This window comes from Schistocerca americana, chromosome 6 (assembly GCF_021461395.2).
Source record: "Schistocerca americana isolate TAMUIC-IGC-003095 chromosome 6, iqSchAmer2.1, whole genome shotgun sequence".
Classification (NCBI taxonomy): domain Eukaryota; kingdom Metazoa; phylum Arthropoda; class Insecta; order Orthoptera; family Acrididae; genus Schistocerca; species Schistocerca americana.
Window position 1 is genome coordinate 236,465,798 of NC_060124.1, and position 18,982 is coordinate 236,484,779.

At 39.1% G+C, this 18,982-nt stretch overlaps 1 protein-coding gene across 1 annotated transcript in view; it reads left to right on the top strand.

Moving 5' to 3' along the window:
* The window catches only part of LOC124620068 (ras-responsive element-binding protein 1-like), a 33,218-nt gene extending 14,935 nt beyond the window's left edge, over positions 1–18,283 (top strand). The window contains exons 7-10 of the mRNA XM_047146735.1: positions 5,221–5,771; positions 7,385–8,035; positions 10,353–10,680; positions 15,615–18,283. Of these exons, the coding sequence (XP_047002691.1) occupies positions 5,221–5,771; positions 7,385–8,035; positions 10,353–10,680; positions 15,615–16,082 (1,998 nt within the window). The 3' untranslated portion in view covers positions 16,083–18,283. The remainder of the gene's footprint in view (positions 1–5,220; positions 5,772–7,384; positions 8,036–10,352; positions 10,681–15,614) is intronic.
* The last annotated feature ends 699 nt before the right edge of the window (positions 18,284–18,982 follow it).

The window sequence follows — 18,982 nt, forward strand, 5'->3', positions numbered from 1 at the left end:
TACGACACATCTTGATAACCTGCCATTGTAGCAGCAGTAACCAATCTAACAACTGCGCCAGACATTTGTTGTCTTACATAGGCATTGCCGACAACAGTGCTGTGTTCTGCCTGTTTCCATATTTCTGTATTTGAATATGCATGCCTATACCAGTTTGTTTGGTGCTTCAGTGTAGATGGGTGACTTGAGTTTTTCAACACTTCACAGTAATCTCACTGTTTGATACGACGCTTGCCAGCCGTTGTGGCCAAGCAGTTCTAGGCGCTTCAGTCTGGAACTGCGCGACCGATATGGTCCCAGGTTCGAATCCTGCCTCGGGTATGGATGTGTGTGATGCCTTAGGTTAGTTAGGTTTAAGTAGTGTTAAGTTCTAGGGGACTGATGATCTCAGATGTTAAGTCCCATAGTGCTTATAGCCATTGGTACCATTTTGATACGATGCTTGCATAGTGTTAAAGCTGAATCAACTATGTCCCACAGCAGTGTAAAATTCATTCTGCATCCATTTCTGAAATGACAATTACTGTAATCCCAAGTTTGCCTTCAATTCTCCAATTTACAAACCATTGCTTAGAGATGTATAAAATTTGGCATTTATTTGCAGTTTTTTTTAAAAAGGATTTTCCCTTAATGGATCTCTGTCAGTGGCAACGTGATCCACAGAAGTTAGCACATACCTTACATTACGTTTTTAATTCCACCAGATCTCACACTGAATGTACATATCTCTTCAACCAATAGTTAATTATGAGTATTTTCTCCAGATGCCCAATGTGAAAGAAAATATGAACCTTTCTCATCAGCCATACCCTAATGCATATGAACCTACTGATATCATCTAGATACATATATATTTATGTTTATCTAACACATTTTGGTGTGGCGTTGTTTATTTCTCTGCTGTGAACTTCTCTTGCAGTTGTGCTTCAGCTGATATCCACACTATCTACAAGTCTTCATATACAGCTTACACTACACTAACATCACTTTCAGATTATGTGCAAAATATTGAAGTTGCTCTTCAAAGGCCTGGAGTTTTTACACTCTGTTTACAGTACTTCAACATGCCTTAATTGCGTTTGTTGCTAATAATGAAAATCGACTGTGATTTTCATCTTCTCACACCAATTAATTTCCCAAGATTCAGAAAGAGGTTCTGTTTTATGATGGACATGTCTTTTACAAGCTTTGATCAGACATGATTCAAGAAAGTAGCAATCCAAATATGTCTGAAAGAAAATAACTGGGCACTCCTGCAAATCATCTGATAATTTGAAATGAAGGAGTGAAGATATATAGGAGACGAGGTACTGGCAGAAGTAAAGCTGTGAGGAGAGGGCGTGAGTCCTGCTTGGGTAGCTCAGATGGTAGAGCACTTGCCCGCGAAAGGCAAAGGTCCCGAGTTCGAGTCTTGGTCCGGCACACAGTTTTAATCTGCTAGGAAGTTTCAAGATTTCTATTAGTTGCAGTGTGGGTTGCATTGTTCATTGCAAATGCACCATCATTCTTGCTGCATCCAAATAAATGTTGTACTTAAAAAGTTGTGTGGTCATGTAAATGTCAAAACCACCTTCACTGTGCTCATGGCACTACTGTTTGCCTTTAGTGCAGATAAACTTCAAAAAGTAATTTAGTGATATTCATTCATTAGACAAATTTAATAGAGCAAGTTGGAAATTAAGCCTGACAATAAGGCTGAAGTAATGTATATTAAAATACACCAAGAAGAGAATTGAATGAGTTCATAGAATAGCTGACTAATTCTTGTATTCGGAGCAGCTGAAAACAGTGGAATGAAAGGAGATAATCAGAAGGTAAAAAAAAGTCTGAAGTGCTTTTGGGAAAGCAAATAAAATTTTCAGAATGAAACACATGATGCATTTGAAAGAAAACTTTACACCCATTGTGTAGTAATCAGTTCTAACTTACACCACTGAGACATGGACTTCCAGCCCCACTAAGGAGGAGGAGAATCTTCTGGGATATGGAATGATTCAAGGTGTACATTAACAAAACATAAGGAAATCACAGAAACTTAATCTATATAATGTATTCACAATAAACTATCGCTGTACTGCCTAATGCAAATTCATATGAATATCACCTAAATTTAAGCAAGTAACCTGTTCCTGAAAATACCTCCATCTATCCTTTCATTTTTCTGTATGGATATGCTGATGTCATACTTCTTATTCATGAGGTTTCTAATGTTTTGATGGAGGATACTAAAGGCATTCTATTTAATATCCATGGCTTTGTCCAAGCTGCTGTATTTCATTTCACTGTTTCAACTGTAGGCATATTTATTCTGCAGCTCTGTCTTTCAGATGAATTTTCACTTAAAAATATTTGTGGGATAATATGGATACTGCTTTAGTCATACTGGATATTCTGAAAGTTAGCCATGCAAGTAACCTCTTAGCAGGAGCATACAGGTGCAAACTATGCCATGTACAATGTAACTGAGTGTGACATCCATCACATCCATGTGTGAACATTCTCTTCTCTGAGTGACTTTCCAAGTTCTGCATTACCTTGCTCCACAGAATGCATCATCTGTGCTTATCATGCCACTCAGTGACATGTCCTTGTCAGTAGTGACAGAAGCATTTCAGCAATGTACCAGGTGTGACCCTCAGTTGCGCAATTAAGGTTACAGCCTAAAATGTTATTTCCACCCCATTATTATTACATGATTTTATTCCCAAAGAGCCTGAAGCATAAGTGATATTATGGAGCCCTGCCCTTGTCTAAAAAATATTAAATCCCAAAGAGTTCTGTACTGTTTCTGACATTCTCCTCACATGACTGCTACCTTACAATAAGACTTTCTTGGTCATCTTAAAATGATTCTTTCTACATTTAGCCAGCATCCTATGCTCCTCACTCTCAGACCAGAACTTCTTGATTTGTCTGAATGCTTTTGTCCAGTCTTCAAACCATTTAACACTACTGGAGACAGATAGGCTGAAGCTATAAGACTTGCGCCATCTCCTGGTTCTCTTCTTTGATTTTGAATGCTTGACTGTAATCCAGCCTTCTAGTCTAGACCTAACATAACTCCTGCAAACTGCAGCTTTCAAAAATTATTAATTCGTCTCCTAGTATTGCCAAATCAGCTTGAAGTTTCATGATTAAGTGCTATTTTTCCAGTATTGTGTAGCAGTAGTGACAAACAATATTTCTCATGCAGTTTATATTAAAACACATAAAAATCATTTGAAGACCATTTATAATTTGAGGGGGTTCACTGAGTAATGAAGAAATTCAGTTTGGGAATTACTAGGGGAGACAGTAAAATAAGATAACAATTACAGTGAAACCCTGCTTTTACACTTTTCAAGAGACTTCAAAAAATGGTGTAAAACATGGTACAATGTAAAATGTGGGAAATAACATTTTCATGATACATGTACATAACAGGCACCAAAAGATTTGTCAGGGACTTGTTTATTATCTAATGAAGGGGTATTATGCATAAAAACTGCTGAGGTAACTGGAAATGATAACTGTCTGGGAAGTAGGAACGTTTGACTCAATTTCATTTGTCATAACCGATGTTTTTGAAAGTCTGTAGCTGAAATACTGCACTAGTTACGTATTTTTTCATGCTTAGCACAACGCTTTTTGAGAATTTTTTTCTCGTTGACAAGTGCAAATATGTAAATAAGCATTTTGTTTGGTGGTTGAATATGTGTTATTCTGCGACTCTTGCACTGTAGCCGTCTTTCTGATGTTATCAGGTACTGTGCCTCATCAGTTGTGTGGAAAACCACTCACACATGCAAACTATCACTCACATTGATTGTTTGTGTAACATCACAAAAAATGCAGACGTAAATACTGCACTTGATAACGAGAATAAATTCTCAAAACACGTTTTGCTCACGATGAATAAAATACATAATGATGGTGTCAACTAGTGCTCCAAGTGGCCATATGCTGAAACACGCTAAATATGGTACGACAAAGGTGTCACAATGATCACAACAATCACGAAGCTGCATTTGTGCAGTCGAGTTAGTTTGGAAATGGTTGTGATTGGTCATGATATCTTCATTCAAATGGACCTAGTAACTCATATCAGCCACCATGCCAAGCAGAGCAGTGGCAGGAGATACGCCATGAATTGTTACAACTTTCACACATTTACTGGTTTAAATTCGCTGAGTAGAGTGCCCTGGTGTCAAGAAATTTAACCACATAATATTTGTAAATGTTACTGGATGGCCAACATCATGCTGGTGCCATTTTTTCTTCGCAAACATTTTTTCGTAATGCATAAATTGTGGGAAAATTATAAATATGTTGACGCAAAATCAGGTGCAAATTAACATTGTGGGCATAGGAAATTTGACGGGACTGATAAAAAATGTCATAAACGGCAGGAAAATGTTAATTCTAGGAACATAAAAGTGGAGTTATACTGTATTAGGAGAGACAAGAAAATAAAAACTGGACCAGGGTACATACGGCAGTCGAAGGTGTGTGTAATTATGACAGTAATGAAAACTCATTGGAGATGGGTGTTGGACATCCAGCTTGGCAGATGGAAGGCATATGGACCAAGGAAGCTTATTTAACAGAAAGTGAGTTGTTGGTGTTAGAAAACATCTTTGAGTAATATGGACTCTAAAGACTGTAACGAGAAAAGTCTAGGATGTTGATGTCAAATTGATGATGATTGATACTATAACGATGATGGGTGATGATAATGGTGATAACAACAGTATTTGTGCAGAGAATTGTGCAAGTGAGGGGACACCAGCAGCAGCAGTAGTAGTAGTAGGAAAGTTTTTGTCATGACGGCCTATTGCGTGGTAGGGAAAGTGATGTCAAATGAGTGAAGCATACAGAAAAACACTCTAACGATGTACATTTAATTCAAATTCACACTCCACACAATCCCTTGAGCCATGTTTCATGGATGCTGCAGTGCAATACAAACATTCAAAATACACTGGACAGCAGATGAGGAAACTATCCCTTCAGAACATTATCTAAAGTCAAGAAATGCTTACGGTGAGACCACATCTGGGTATATCGACTATCTTATTGTGTCCATAATCTAGTATATACCACTTTGGTATTTTATAACCACTTTTTCTTGTTAGTAACACATACATTGGTTCATTCTAAATTTCTGATGGTTCTCCTTCTTGATGAGAACTTGACAAATCAATAAATCAGTTATTCAATAAAATTTTTAATTATCCACAGGTTCTGAAGGAGCAGCAACGGTCTACATCCAGCAACAACTGCACAATCTTCAACAGTAGTAGTGTTACTTCCACTGCTACCGTCACTCCTACCACTAGCATACATATTGCAGCAACAGCAGTGGTGCCTACCACAGGCACTACAGTTGTTACTCCAGCCACTTCCATGAGGAATGAAGATAACAGTCACAACACTAATAATTGTGGTTCAAAGACTTACATCTCAGATGAAGTGAAACATGCAATTGCTCAACAGCTGAAATCAAAATTGTCTGTATCAGCTGATGATGCAGATGATGAAGCTGAACTGGTCATTGATGAGAGTGAGCAGTCCCCAAACCCAACTCCGCAGCCTCCAGTTCCTTCTATTACAGTTGTGTCACCAGAGGAACTGGAAATGAGAGCAGGAGTAGGCACAGACCTTGCTAGTGTCTCCAGATTGCTAGATGCAGCAAATCAACAAACCCATGCTTTCCAGCGATATTTCAAACTGGAGGACAATAGTGAGGAAGATGAGGATGGCCTTGTTGCTGGAAGCAGTGATGAGAACAGGTGAGCATCCATCGTACAGAGAAAGATGGCTGCTGTTGTGTAGATTAATTTTATCTTTATTTACCTGCAATGATTAAGTGTGAAGACCATGTAAACTACTCCTTCTTCACAAGTGTGAGGAACACATTTCCATAAGTACAAGATTGATCCAGATCTCATTTTGTTTTCTTTCGAAGTTCTTTTTCTGCCTGCATAGGGTATCATGTTCGACTATAATTCCACATTTTTGCTGTCATGTTAGTCACAGCCTGTTCTAATGCAAGTAACCCTGTAGCCGTCAACTAAATACACAGTATATTTACAAGTTCTTTCTAAAACAGCAATTTCCAACCCAGATAATATCCACTTTATTGTGAGGCCTGTGGCACCACTCATCTCATGTACTGCAGTGTTTAGCATTCAGTATGAGGATGCAGATTATTGTTTGATGTCAAAGCATAGCACATAGATGCCATTGGCTTTCATGAAATAATGCAGTGTCAACTCAGTCTGTGCAATAGATTTGTTTACAACTTTTTTAAAGTACTTGTGTGTGTCTCATTCAAGTTGATAAACTGGAATACCATATTGTTATAAATTATTACATTTTGGGCAGTTTATTTTCAGCAAAAAATCACCCACAGTTGATGATGTAAGGAGTTGATCTTTCATTTGGAGCATTTAAAGATATAGGCACCTGAATTCGAGTGCAGCCTTTCTTTAAACTATTCTCACAGATTATTGAGCAAATTTACAATATAGTAATGTACAATAAGTGATTAAAGGTGTGCGAAACAGCTGATGTCAGGCATATCGGATGAAAGAGAAGAATTAACTGTAAGAGTCCTTTTGTAAGCTGGGTTTCACATTTGGTTGACTGCTGACAAAAGATAAATGCATGTAAAGGTAAAATTTTGGACAATTTTAATATGAATCCATATTCCTATCTATCACTATGAACTAGCTGTGGATCCAACAGTTCACTCCAGAATTAAAACAGTACTTCAAACAGTGGGTGAAACCAGTGGTCCTCCACTAGGAAGAACAAAGGCAGTTTAGCGGATTGCTTATAATGAATGATTTTAGGAATACAACATACAATGTTCTAATAGATTATTTTACATATGGTAAATCAATAGCTGATGAACACAACAAAAGCATTCTGTTCCACTGGACAAAAAAGAACGTCTAAGGAAAGTCCTGAACTGCAAAGAGGTGGAAAAATCAATTTTTTTGCCTTAATGCAGCCACTCACAAAAGATTTGGCAGTGATAAAATAGAGGGCTTTGAAGTATAAATTGTTGGAAGTGTCACACAGGAGATCACAATTGGCACATTCTGACTTCTACCTGCTCCCACATCTAAAACCATTAGTGCCGGAAGTTCAGTGAGTCCACTGATGATGTTCTAGCAGCTGGAGAAAAGTATTTTCTGCTTCTAGGATAGAATATGGATGAACTACATTGGCTTAATTTGGTCTATGCTGAAAAATAAGTGAAATTTTTAGTCTCTGCTGCCAGCCATTGAACTTTTATCACTTGTCCTTGAACAATGGTCCAAATTGTCACCACACTGTAATGACTGACTAATGTAATGACTATTTTTTGGTTTAGTAAGATGATTTTTTATTACAGGTCTGAGACGGAGCTTACACCCCCATCAGATGTCAAGAAGAAAAGTGCATATTCCCTGGCACCAAATCGGGTCTCGTGCCCTTACTGCAACCGCAAATTCCCATGGTCATCCTCACTAAGGCGTCATGTCCTGACCCACACGGGTCAAAAACCATTTAAATGCAAACACTGCCCACTGCTTTTCACTACAAAATCAAACTGTGACCGTCATTTATTGCGTAAACATGGTGGAAGTAGTGGGAGTCAGGCTGTTAATGCAAGTGCAGTTGGGAGCGCAAGCAGCAGTGGGGAAACTTCTCCTGGGGCAGTAAACTCTGCAACACGTAACGTACCTGAACGGCCATACAAATGTCACCAGTGCCCGAGTTCAACATTTTCAACTCAGAGCAATTTGCGTAAACATTTGTCCACGAAGCATGGGAATCAAACTGGCAGTAGTCCCACTGGCAGTGGTAGTGATGAACCATCGTCTGCAGACCCCGAAGTCAGTGTTCTGACGGACTCACCTCCTCCAACAACTCCTGTGCTTGTGGCACTACCTCCAGTGCCTGAAGCGAGCACAGTAGCTACACCAGCTGTGTCACCCGTTGCACCTCCTGCTGTGACTGTAGAGGAAGCCTCACCTACAGTGGTGCCCTGCATTGTACCCAGGTATGTATGCACACCTAATGTTTATGCAATATTTGTTGAGTTACTTTGATGTGGACATTAAAATTAACAAGCTAGGATAAAAGATTCTAAGTTGAGGTTAGCAATCCTGTTAACACTTACAACCAGTGTTTCATCTACATCATTTCAGTACCTTGATCAATTATGCAGGTTTTGGCTATTGAAATTATCCGAATAAAAATGAATGCATTATGTATAATATAAAACATCAGGAGAGCACCTGTTCTTGGACAGTAAGTGGTATAAAGAGGTACCATTCCTGACACTATAAACTGTATCTGTACTGTATTTATTTGATACCGATGGCCACACCATGTAAAATAACATAAGGCCTTCTCTTCTGTGCACAGTACCCTTACATGATGTTTTCTAATCTTGAGGTTTCATTTGCATGGTGAGTATGCTTCTTGTTTAATCAGACCCATCTATTAGTAAGTCTTTTTGGTCTGCTGATGGCCAGGTTGGCAGAGACCATCCTTTTCCTTTCTCTTCTACAATGATGGGAAACTTGTTCTTCATTACATGGTCATCTGGTTCTCAAAGCAAGTAGCCATGTCATCTCAGTCTGGATTTTGTACTCTTTATCATTAATGGGTGCTATTTTCATACTAGCACTTGTAAAGGATGACTTTTTGACATGTATGGAAAATAGATTAATCTACAGGTAGTGCTGAAAGGAAATGAAAGATTGTGTGCGATTTATCACTCGGGCCATTTTTTTAGATATTGTTGCTTTTCTTTATCTCACAAATGAAAAGTCAGAAGTTCATAAAAATAATTTGTACATAAAATGATCACATTATAAAGTTATCATCGAGCTGCTTAATCTAAATGAAGCACGTTTGTCACAAAATGGATAAAAAGTTTCAGTAGTGAACCAAGCGAAAGGCTGTCATAACTTTGGAAATGATGCTTCCTCCAGGCTAACAAGCTACTTCTCGACTGCTGTTAAGAGAATGTGGCATACTTTTCCTTCTATGTATCTCCTGCATATTGCCAGGAAGAACCAGAAGTCTATCACACCACTACTTGTTCCAATACCTTCATGCAACTGCCTGTCCTGGCTACTGGTGGTTTCTGAAGGTAAAAATTGACAATAATTATTGACTAACCTGTTGGTCAAACAAAAACTGAAGAGCGATTTCTGTTTGCAAATTATCTGTATTTTCTGCAAGCGACATTTCCACATGCAATGAAAAGTCACTCTTTATATTCAATATTGAATTTACCCTGAAGGGTGACACCACCTGACCATCGCAACCTGGGAATTTTATCTGAAGTCAGATTTTGGTCAGGTGATTTCTTTACAGCTTAAACCTTACTGCCAAAGATCACTCCTTCTCTAAGAGCTGTTTGTTGTACTTTAACTTTGGTGCAAACAGGAATTTTTCTGTCACACAAGACCGAAGTAAGTGCTGTTTTATTGTAATATGTGGTTATCTAATGGTTAACATCTGCGTCTATAGCTCTATTGTCTGATATTACTGATTGTAGACATTTGAATATGATAACAGTTGGTGATTTGGTTCTTTTGAGTTGGACACTGCCACTGGATAATTTGAGTTTGGTTGTGTAGTAGTTGGAAAGCACTCTTTAATGCCTCTCTCCACTGTTCTGAGGTCTGTCCTCTTTTTTGTTTACTTTCTGATTTCAAAAACACGTCAACAACGCACGAAAGATTCCAAGGAGGGGAGGGGGGGCGAGCTTTTGTATTGAGGAAGTCAGGTAATTAATAAAAAATACTGAACAGGAATGGGCTGAGTGTACTGCTTTGATGTACCACAAACATTTTCATCCAATTGTCCTGACATGCATCATGCACCGTTGTATAAGGTGATGAAATAAATTTATGATTTAGATGGAATTTTGATTATAGCCATGAAAGTTAAAATAATTTGGAAAAAAGTCAAAAGTTTCACCTTACAAGATTGAGTTAGTTGCAGCTTCCAAATACATAAGCATAAAATTTCCACTGTGATATAACTGTAACATGATCTTGATGAATGATTTCCTAGATGATTTGTTTTGCATAGTGGGACATTTCACGATAGTGGTCTGATGCTTTAAAATCACTTGTGTTTGTAGAAACACCATAGGGCTCAGTGTTGCCTGTTTGCACATAATGCAAAAACTTTTCAAAAAACTAGAATAATTTGTGATTTGTAAAAACAGCCAGTGTCCACTTAACACTATTCCTTAAGTAATAATTTGTACCTCAGTATTAGGTTCAGTAATATTATGATGTCAAAATCAACTTTCAGCTAGAGAAAGGTTGTAATGAGTGGTATTAATCTTACAGCAGATTATCTTCACAACTAAATCAAACCTCTTCAGCAGTGGACACATTGCCATCTTCTGAGCTGCCATTCAAGTGTCACTTATGTGATGGGAGTTATGCAGAAAGGCAAGATGCACTCAATCACATACAAGAATGCCATACTGCTGAATTTGAGCTACTTGTAATGAAAGGTGCCCTTGAAGCTGCTGAAGACAATAACAACATCAGTAACAGTGGAGCAATGGGTGTTGTGAAGGAAGAAGGAAACCATACACATGTGGCACAACACAATCCAGAGGAAGGGATGGAATCGGCCAGAGGAAAATTTCCAGATTATGCCAACCGGAAGGTGAGTTGCACAGATCAGTGGTCATTTTCAGTAGCTGAAATAGTGGCAACATAGACTTCCTTCAACAATATTATCCAAAGGATAGACTGCTGCTCACCATGAAGATGACACATTGAGTTGCAGATAGGCACAACAAAAAGACTGTTCATTTCACATTGAGCTTTTGGCCAGAACCTTACTCAGAAAAGGAAACACACATACACTCACATATATTCACACAAGCAAGCACATCTCACACACACGAGTGCTGTCTCTGGCCAGATGCAGTCAAGCAACAGTCGAGAGTGGGGCAGGGAGGGAGGAGGGATAGCGAGGTACGCGTAAGGGGAGTCATGCTGCCTGTCAGAGCCTGCAGGTCTAGAAGGTAGCCAGACAAGGCTGTCAGGTGCACATTCAGGAGGTTATGGTGAGTGGGGCAGGGGGAATGAAACAGGTAGCAGAAGAGGAGATGGGCAGAGAAGGTGAAAAAGACAGGTGGGTGCAATGGCAAATTGGCAGAGAGCAGCGCGTGAGGAGGATGAGGGGATGTGAATTGGGAGGAGATGGACAGAGGCGGTGGACACTGTTGGGTGGAGGATGTGGGAACAGGAGGTTACCATAGTTTGAAACTGGGATAATTTGGGAAGTGGAGAAAGAATGACTTCCAGATGAGCAGTACAGAGAATATGGTGGTGGAGGGGTGATCCAGATGGTGCAGGTTGCAAAGCAGCCATGGAAATGAAGCATGTTATGTTCAGCTGCACCTTGTGCTGCAGGGTGTTCCACTCTGCTTTGGTCACAGTATGGTGGTGGTCATTCGTCCTGATGGACAGCTGGTTGGTAGTCATACCAGAAAAGTTGTACAAGGATTGTAGCAGAGCCAGGCAGCCTGGCCTCTGATGAGGTAAGATAAGACGGTGACAGGTCTGGAATAGGAAGTACTGGGTGGGTGGATCAGGCAGGTATTGCAAATGGGTCTTTCACAGGAATATGATTCCTGTGGCAAGGAGATGGGATTGGGACTGGCATAGGGATGCACTAGGATGTTCTGGAAGTTGGGTGTGTGATGAAACACCACTGTAGGAGGGGTGGGAAGGACCTTGGGTAGGATGTCCCTCATTTCAGGGCATGACGATAGATAACCAAAGCCCTGACAATAGAAGTGGTTCATTTGTTCCAGTCTGGAGCGGTATTGGGTCAAAAAGGGGGCACTCCTTTGTAAACGGTTGTCATAGGTGGTGGGAGGATTGGGCGTGTGCGGATATGGCCAGGGAAATCTGTTTGCTGACTGGGTCTGGGGGATAATGTCTCTGTGTAGGTCTCTGTGAGACCTTCAGCATTCTTGGCAAGGGAGTTCTTGTCACAGCAGATGCACAGTCTCAGATGGCCGGAATGTATGGAAGGTATTTTTTGGTATGGAAGAGATGGCAGATGTCGAAATGCAAGTGCCTTGGTGCCTGTGGGTTTAATGTGGACAGAGGGATGGATGGAGCTGTGAGAGAGGAGGTGGTCTGTGCCCAAGAAGGTGGCATGCTGGGCTGAGGAGGATCAGGTGAAATGGGTGGGGAAGTCCTCACCAATGAACCTGAACCGGAACAGGGGTTTTGGAAAGCTGCAAAGGTCTCCTATAGATGGCCCATAAGCAGGTTGGCCTAGGAGGGTGCCATGGTTGTGCCACATATTTGTTTGTGTACCTTCCCTGCAAACGGGAAGTAGCTACGAGTTAGGATAAAGTTAGTAAGGCATTCGAGGAGTGAGGTAACAGGTTTCGAGACCGAAGGAGTTGGGAGGGGTAGTGTTCAGTAGAGGCAAGACCATGTGCATTAGAGAAGTGGTATCAACAGTGATGAGAGTGGATCCAGGAGGCAAAGGGGTGGGGATGGTGGAGAGTCAATAACGGAAGTGGTTAATACCTTTGATGTGGGAGCCTAGGTGTTTTGAGCAACAGATTGGCGCTGTAGGTCAATGAGGGCCAAAATTCTATCAGTAGGGCCACAATGATCGCATGGCATTTCGGGGCAGGATATCCCCATCCAGGGTATTTGGCCGCCTGGTGTCTTTTGATTTGATGTTGCTTCTGTGACTTGTGTGTTGACAATGATAAATGATGATGAGGACATCGGCAAATTAAATCTCTGAACCAGGCAGGAATTGGACCCAGGCTCTTGGCATTGCAGTCATCCACACTGACCACTCAGCTATGGAGGTGGACAGTGGGTTAAAATAATAAGCAACAATGGGGCATCCAGGACTGTTGGGTACATGAATTTTGGGGAGAGTGTAGAAGATGAGTGTGCGGGGTGTCAGAGGGGTGAGGAAGGAAATGGATTTGAGGGAGAGGTTTTGGGAAGGACCCAAGGCTTTAAGCAGGGATTGGAGGTTATGTTGGACTTTAGGATGGAATCACTTTGGCAGAGTTAATGGGTTGACGAGTCAGATAATTGGCAGAGGCCTTCTGACATGTAGTCACTGTGATTCATAATGACAGTGGTGAAACCTTTGTCTGCAGGTAGGACAGTTAGGTCAGGGTTTGTTTTGAGGCTGCTTACGGCTTCCTTTCTTTTGATGAAGGTTGGTGTTCTTAGTAAGGGACCTCACGAAGGGTGGTGAGGCCAGACATTCTGCTACCTAAAATGCTTGGTAAATGTTTGTGTTGTGGTGGACATTCAGTAACTTTCCATGTTATATGAAGGACCTGTATTGTATATAAACAATGGTAGGAGTAAAGGTAACCACTCACAATATATTTAAGACATGGGGTTTTAACAGGACTAGATTGAAATCTGCACAAAACTCCTTCCTCAGAGTTATCAGACCAACAAAAACACATGAGGGAAGGGAGGAAAACAACTAGGAGGGAGAGCCAGCAAGGCAACAGGATAGAAATGTGGCTCCAGTGCAACCACTCTGATCAAAATACAGGCAACTGTATGTGGAAAATGACAAAGTAGCAAGAAGGTTGTGAGAAGGGAGGAAGGAAGGAGATGGAGGAAGAAGAATATTACATAGGGGAAATTGTGAAATGAAGCCAGAGGCATGAGGGGCAGGGACAGGGGTTACTAGAGGTTGAGGCCAGATTGTGGGTTTGTAAAATGGCTTCTAAAAGCAATTCAAAGAAGCTGGTATGAGTGGTGGGGATCTACATGGTACAGGTACAGCTAATGAAGTTAAGCATGCTGTACTGTACTCTGTGGCATGCTTTAGCACTGCGTGATCAACTTCACTCAGTTTAGCAGTGGGCACTCATTTGAGTGCACAGTTGGTTGGTGGTCATGCCCACATAAAAGGCTGTGCCTCAGTTACAACACTGTTTACGTATTACACAAAAAGTTTCATTTGGCCCTGTCTCTGATAGGGTTGGATATACCTGTGAGGGGAATGGAATATTATGTGCTTGGTAGGTGCATAGGACATGTATTCCACCAGGATCTTCCACAGGGATATAATACATACATAAAGTGGTTGAGGTAATATATTTCACATAACTCCTTTTTGTATAACTATCGGCGTCCTGCATTCATCCACCCATTGACACATTTCCTTCCTTTAGGACTTTTTATGAAACTTCAAGTAATGCACTGTCAACTAGTAGTTTGATGTTGCTGGTTAATATTACAGCAACTGTGGGTAGCAAATTATCTTCGCTAATGTTGAATGCCTTCGAGAGGTTCTTATACGTAGTCACCAGAGTTCCTCATACCTGTGCCCTGTGGTGAACTTGTCATTAACTTGGTTCATTAGCTGCAGCATCCAAAATTATATGAAGGAAGGCAATGCTTGGGCTGGAACACACCCTAGGGATGAGTGAACAGTAGTCACTCAGTTGTGTTTTTCATCACGCACCTTACTGTGCCACTGCTCTTCTGGAAATGTCTCTGTTATAGTTATAAAATAGTGCATCTGATAGAAGTGAGCAGCAGTTGGCCACTCAGAGAATGAAATGCTGGTTGGCTTCTACAGTCACAACTGTATTCAGTCAGCTGATATTGGTAAAGCCAGCTTGCACATAAACCCCCACAGTTGGCAGTTAAAAAATACTGTGAGCCCATGCAAGGTTCCCAACTGATGAAGTGCAACCCCGGTTCCTCCATCCCACACCCCTACTCCAGTCGTATGGTATAAAATAATCTGGATACACTACCACAAGTAAACCTTTAGTTTTTATTACTGTGATTTCAGTTCTGTGGTACTTTCTCATCATCCCAGCCATCCTCTGCTGTATCTGACACAATAATAATTTGAATCTAGCCTCACACCCTCTATACTCAAGAGTCATAAAGTTTTCTGTTGTAAGTCAGTTGAAAAGAGCAAAAATGTAATTGCCATACATCACATAGAAAGTATGTCTATCAATGGAAAAAAGTCCTTCTTCTGAAACAGGAAACACACCCATTGTCACACAACTCATTGTATTTTAGAATAAGGCCACCTTGTCCGTAAGCTAAATGTTTGGCAGTCTTTTCCATTGTGCCTCTTTGTGACTCGTTAGCTCCTCTATGTGGTTACTACTAGTTTGCCCTTCTGTATTGTTGTTACAAATAATAAGACATCAACATGTTACTGATTAATTACTTGGACTGCAGTTTGGTTTTTAAATAATTACAGTTGGATAAATCCTCATGTTTGTGCTCACACAACTATTTCTGGGGCACCTTCAGACAGGAATTAATGATTGAAAACCTAAACATCTCGACTTTGTTGCAAAGTACGTTATTCCATGAAGAATGATATAAGTCCTAGGCATTATTCCTTGAATGTTCATTAATGTATGTTAAAATTCATAGCTTTTACAGCAAAGATATTGTTTCATTGATTCATTTTGTCAATAATGTTCACCGAAATTATTTTATCAATGCCTATGGGAGACTATAATTATAGGCAAGTTTTTAAAACAGGAATCAACTAAAAGTACAGTTGTGCACTTAAATGTAAGTGTTGTTCTTTTTTTTTTACAGGTGATGTGTGCTTTCTGTATGCGACGTTTTTGGTCAGCAGAGGATTTGCGCCGTCATATGCGTACACATACTGGTGAGAGGCCATTCTCTTGTGATGTCTGTCGCCGGCGTTTCACATTGAAACACAGTATGCTTCGACACCGCAAAAAACATGGAGGCTGTGCAGCAGCTAGTGTGACACCACTTGTGACTGAAAGTGATGGATGTGTAAGTGTGACTGATAACAACCACCCCCCGGGAAACAACAACAACAACAACAGTAGTAGCAACAACAACAACATCAATAGTAACAACAACAATAATGATGATGCTACCACACCGTCAGTTGTTAAAGGTCGGGGTGAATCAGAAGACGCGTCAGATCTCATAGGTAATCTGCTTGGCATCCAGGACCGTTCTATCATAGACAAAGCTCTCCAGGCTCGGTCAGCCGATGATGCGGCAAAACTTCTTGGTGTCAAACAATGAAAGAGTTTCTCATGTCAACTTAGGGAATACAGACTGGCAGTTACCTGTGAAAGATCTAGAAACTATTATTTACACGCAGATCAAAGACTTAAGTAATATGGCAATAAACAAATTTTGGTGTGTATTGGACTTGAGGAGAATTATATATTTAAATTAGTGATGTTGTCAGTATATTTCTACTATTTTGTTTGAACATGTGGTAAGATGTGTGGGTAACAGAATATTTGTTGTGTGGTTATTTTGTGTGTTATGTTTGCAGTGTTTTCTACCTCACATTGTAGGATTACATTTGCAAAAAATCATTCAAGAGTTTTCACTTTAATTTCTGAAGTTCATTTAAGTATTATGCCATGCCAAAAAGTAGTTGAACACAATACAGTAATGATAAATGTACACTATAATGAATGTTAATGGTTATAGTCCTGTTGTAAATTATGTCTGAATGCTCTGGTAATACATTTTTACAACATAGCTTCACTAGTGTAAGTCTGTATAGTTGCTTAATGCATGAACATGTAGCTGGTGGGTGCACTTTGTGCACACGTAAGCTACAGAATATCCAAAGATTCTATGAGTAAGATTATTTTATTGAGTAGATATCAAACAAGTATTACCAAAATAATTATAAAGTGTGTGAAACACAAACATACATTACAGGAGGCTAGCAATGTAAATACTGGTACTGGCTAATTAGTATTTACATTGCAGATACTGATTTGCTGTTATAAAATAATTCAGTTTCATCAACATATGCTAATTATTTTTATTCTTTTAGTGGTTAGATAGCCAGACAATCAAAATATAAGGATGTGATAAAGTGACTACTTCTTACTTATTTAATACAAAAGCTCAGGCCATATTAAGTAGGTGATGTACAATATTGCACCATATTTTTCTTGTGAAAACTAAGTTGTATAAAATAATGTTTCAGTTAAAGCTGTAACTAATGGTGGTGTCTACAAGTTATATAACAAAAGGCAATCATTATTAATAACATTTTTTCCTGACATTCCAAAACTGAAGTTTTAGTCTTGTTCAAAGTTTTCTAGTCTGGGACATACTTGCTGATAAAGATGTTGGCTGTGCTATGTCACTTACTTTTTTCACTTTGGTGCTAGTTTCCAAAAGTGTTAAATAATTTGTGATTAGAGTGACAAATTCAACACAGTCTATTTTGATTATGAGAGACTCTTCATTTGTGGGTACCTAGCTGCGCAAATGCAAAAGACATTTTGTGCCAGTTATTTGGCGAAGAAAAACCTGCTACTGCTTGATGGTTGTCATTCTAATAAGTTACCATCACATTAGATTCACAACGGGTCAGTTTTTTTTTACTGTAAAGGAAGGTCAGTTGTGAGGTCTTACATCTGGAGTACATATTATCCACCCAATTTGTTATATATTCAGGTAATATGAAGAAAAGGTTATTAAATAATGAGACAACTTCTTGTTCTAAAAACTTTTATTGTGTGAACATCATTTCATAGACTTACTTGTTGAGAAGAGAATCATTCATCCATTTTCCTTGTATATTCTGAAAGAGAGCAAAGGCCTTTATCTTCACTTATATTCTGCACAGTATGAGTGAGTTGTGTGATAAATCTAGCAATGAGTGCGGCATTAAATATCATTCTGTGTTGCACAAGTCACTAATTGTTAATCAACCTATTACAGAAACTATTTTAAAATTATTTATTTACATTCGTATCATTTCATACACTACAAATAAGAATTGCAGATTTAATTTGTTATTATTATTATTGTTATTGAGGCTTTGATTATACTTTACTTTAAAGAACTGATTTCAACATTCCAAAGTTTACTGTGACAGCATTTTATTTTACTGTCTGTAGTGTACAATTCAGCTGTATGGTGTAAACATTCATGTAAAAATGATTTATTTATGAGGTATTTGTTTAATAAGAAACCAAAAATGTTATTTAAATGTCCAAAATTTGGATTTTGATGGAAGATCTGATACTGTATATAAATATATACAAAGTGTGGCCCCAATTGCATGTGCATAGGCACATACCTGCAGGGTAAAATGTTAATTATTTCTATTTTGTATTGAATGTAAAATAGCCATGATTTGAATTTAATAATATTATTATTTTCCTCTAAGTTAAAACACAATGGCTTTTTATACACACACATTTGTTTATGTACAATATTTATAATATAAAAAACTGTTGTCCATAGAGCATTGATTATTTTGGCCACTACCCTGGAATGAAAAGATAAATCAACTTTTTGATTTTTGAGCAAAAGTTATCAACAATAATGAGTACAAGATTACTTTTAACATTAAGTTAAAAAAAATAGGAAAAAATGTTCTTAGTTTCCATGTTAACTGCTCAAGAAATTGCACAGTTGTCAGTTATTTCATGCAGCTTGCTCCACAGCAGATTTTTTTTCTTTTCTGTAGCCCCATAAACTTTATGAGTAATGAAAATTTAAGGCATTAAGCAAGTAGCACAGTCAATCGGAACCTCAGAAAGGAATGTGGTATTATGACGCTGGACGACTGGAAGACAGTTTATTAATGATGACTGATGCCTCAAGCAAATTATTGTTACAATTGTTAGCAAAGGAAACAGTAGCCCCATCACCCTTATTCGTCAAACAGTCTAACTTCCTTGTGTAAAACAGCTTCAAATTATTGTTACAATTATTAGCAAAGGAAATAGTAGCCCCATCACCCCTTATTCGTCAAACAATCTAACTTCCTTGTGTAAAACAGCTTCAAATCATGTTTAAATTTTGTTGGAAGTCGCTTAGCACTCTTTCTCAGACATCGGATGAATGTAGTCTGGGTAATTTGCATGCCATGAGTTACAATGCCTCAAGACACACACACAAATTCTATTTTTAATATTTGACTTACTGTGGTGAACCGT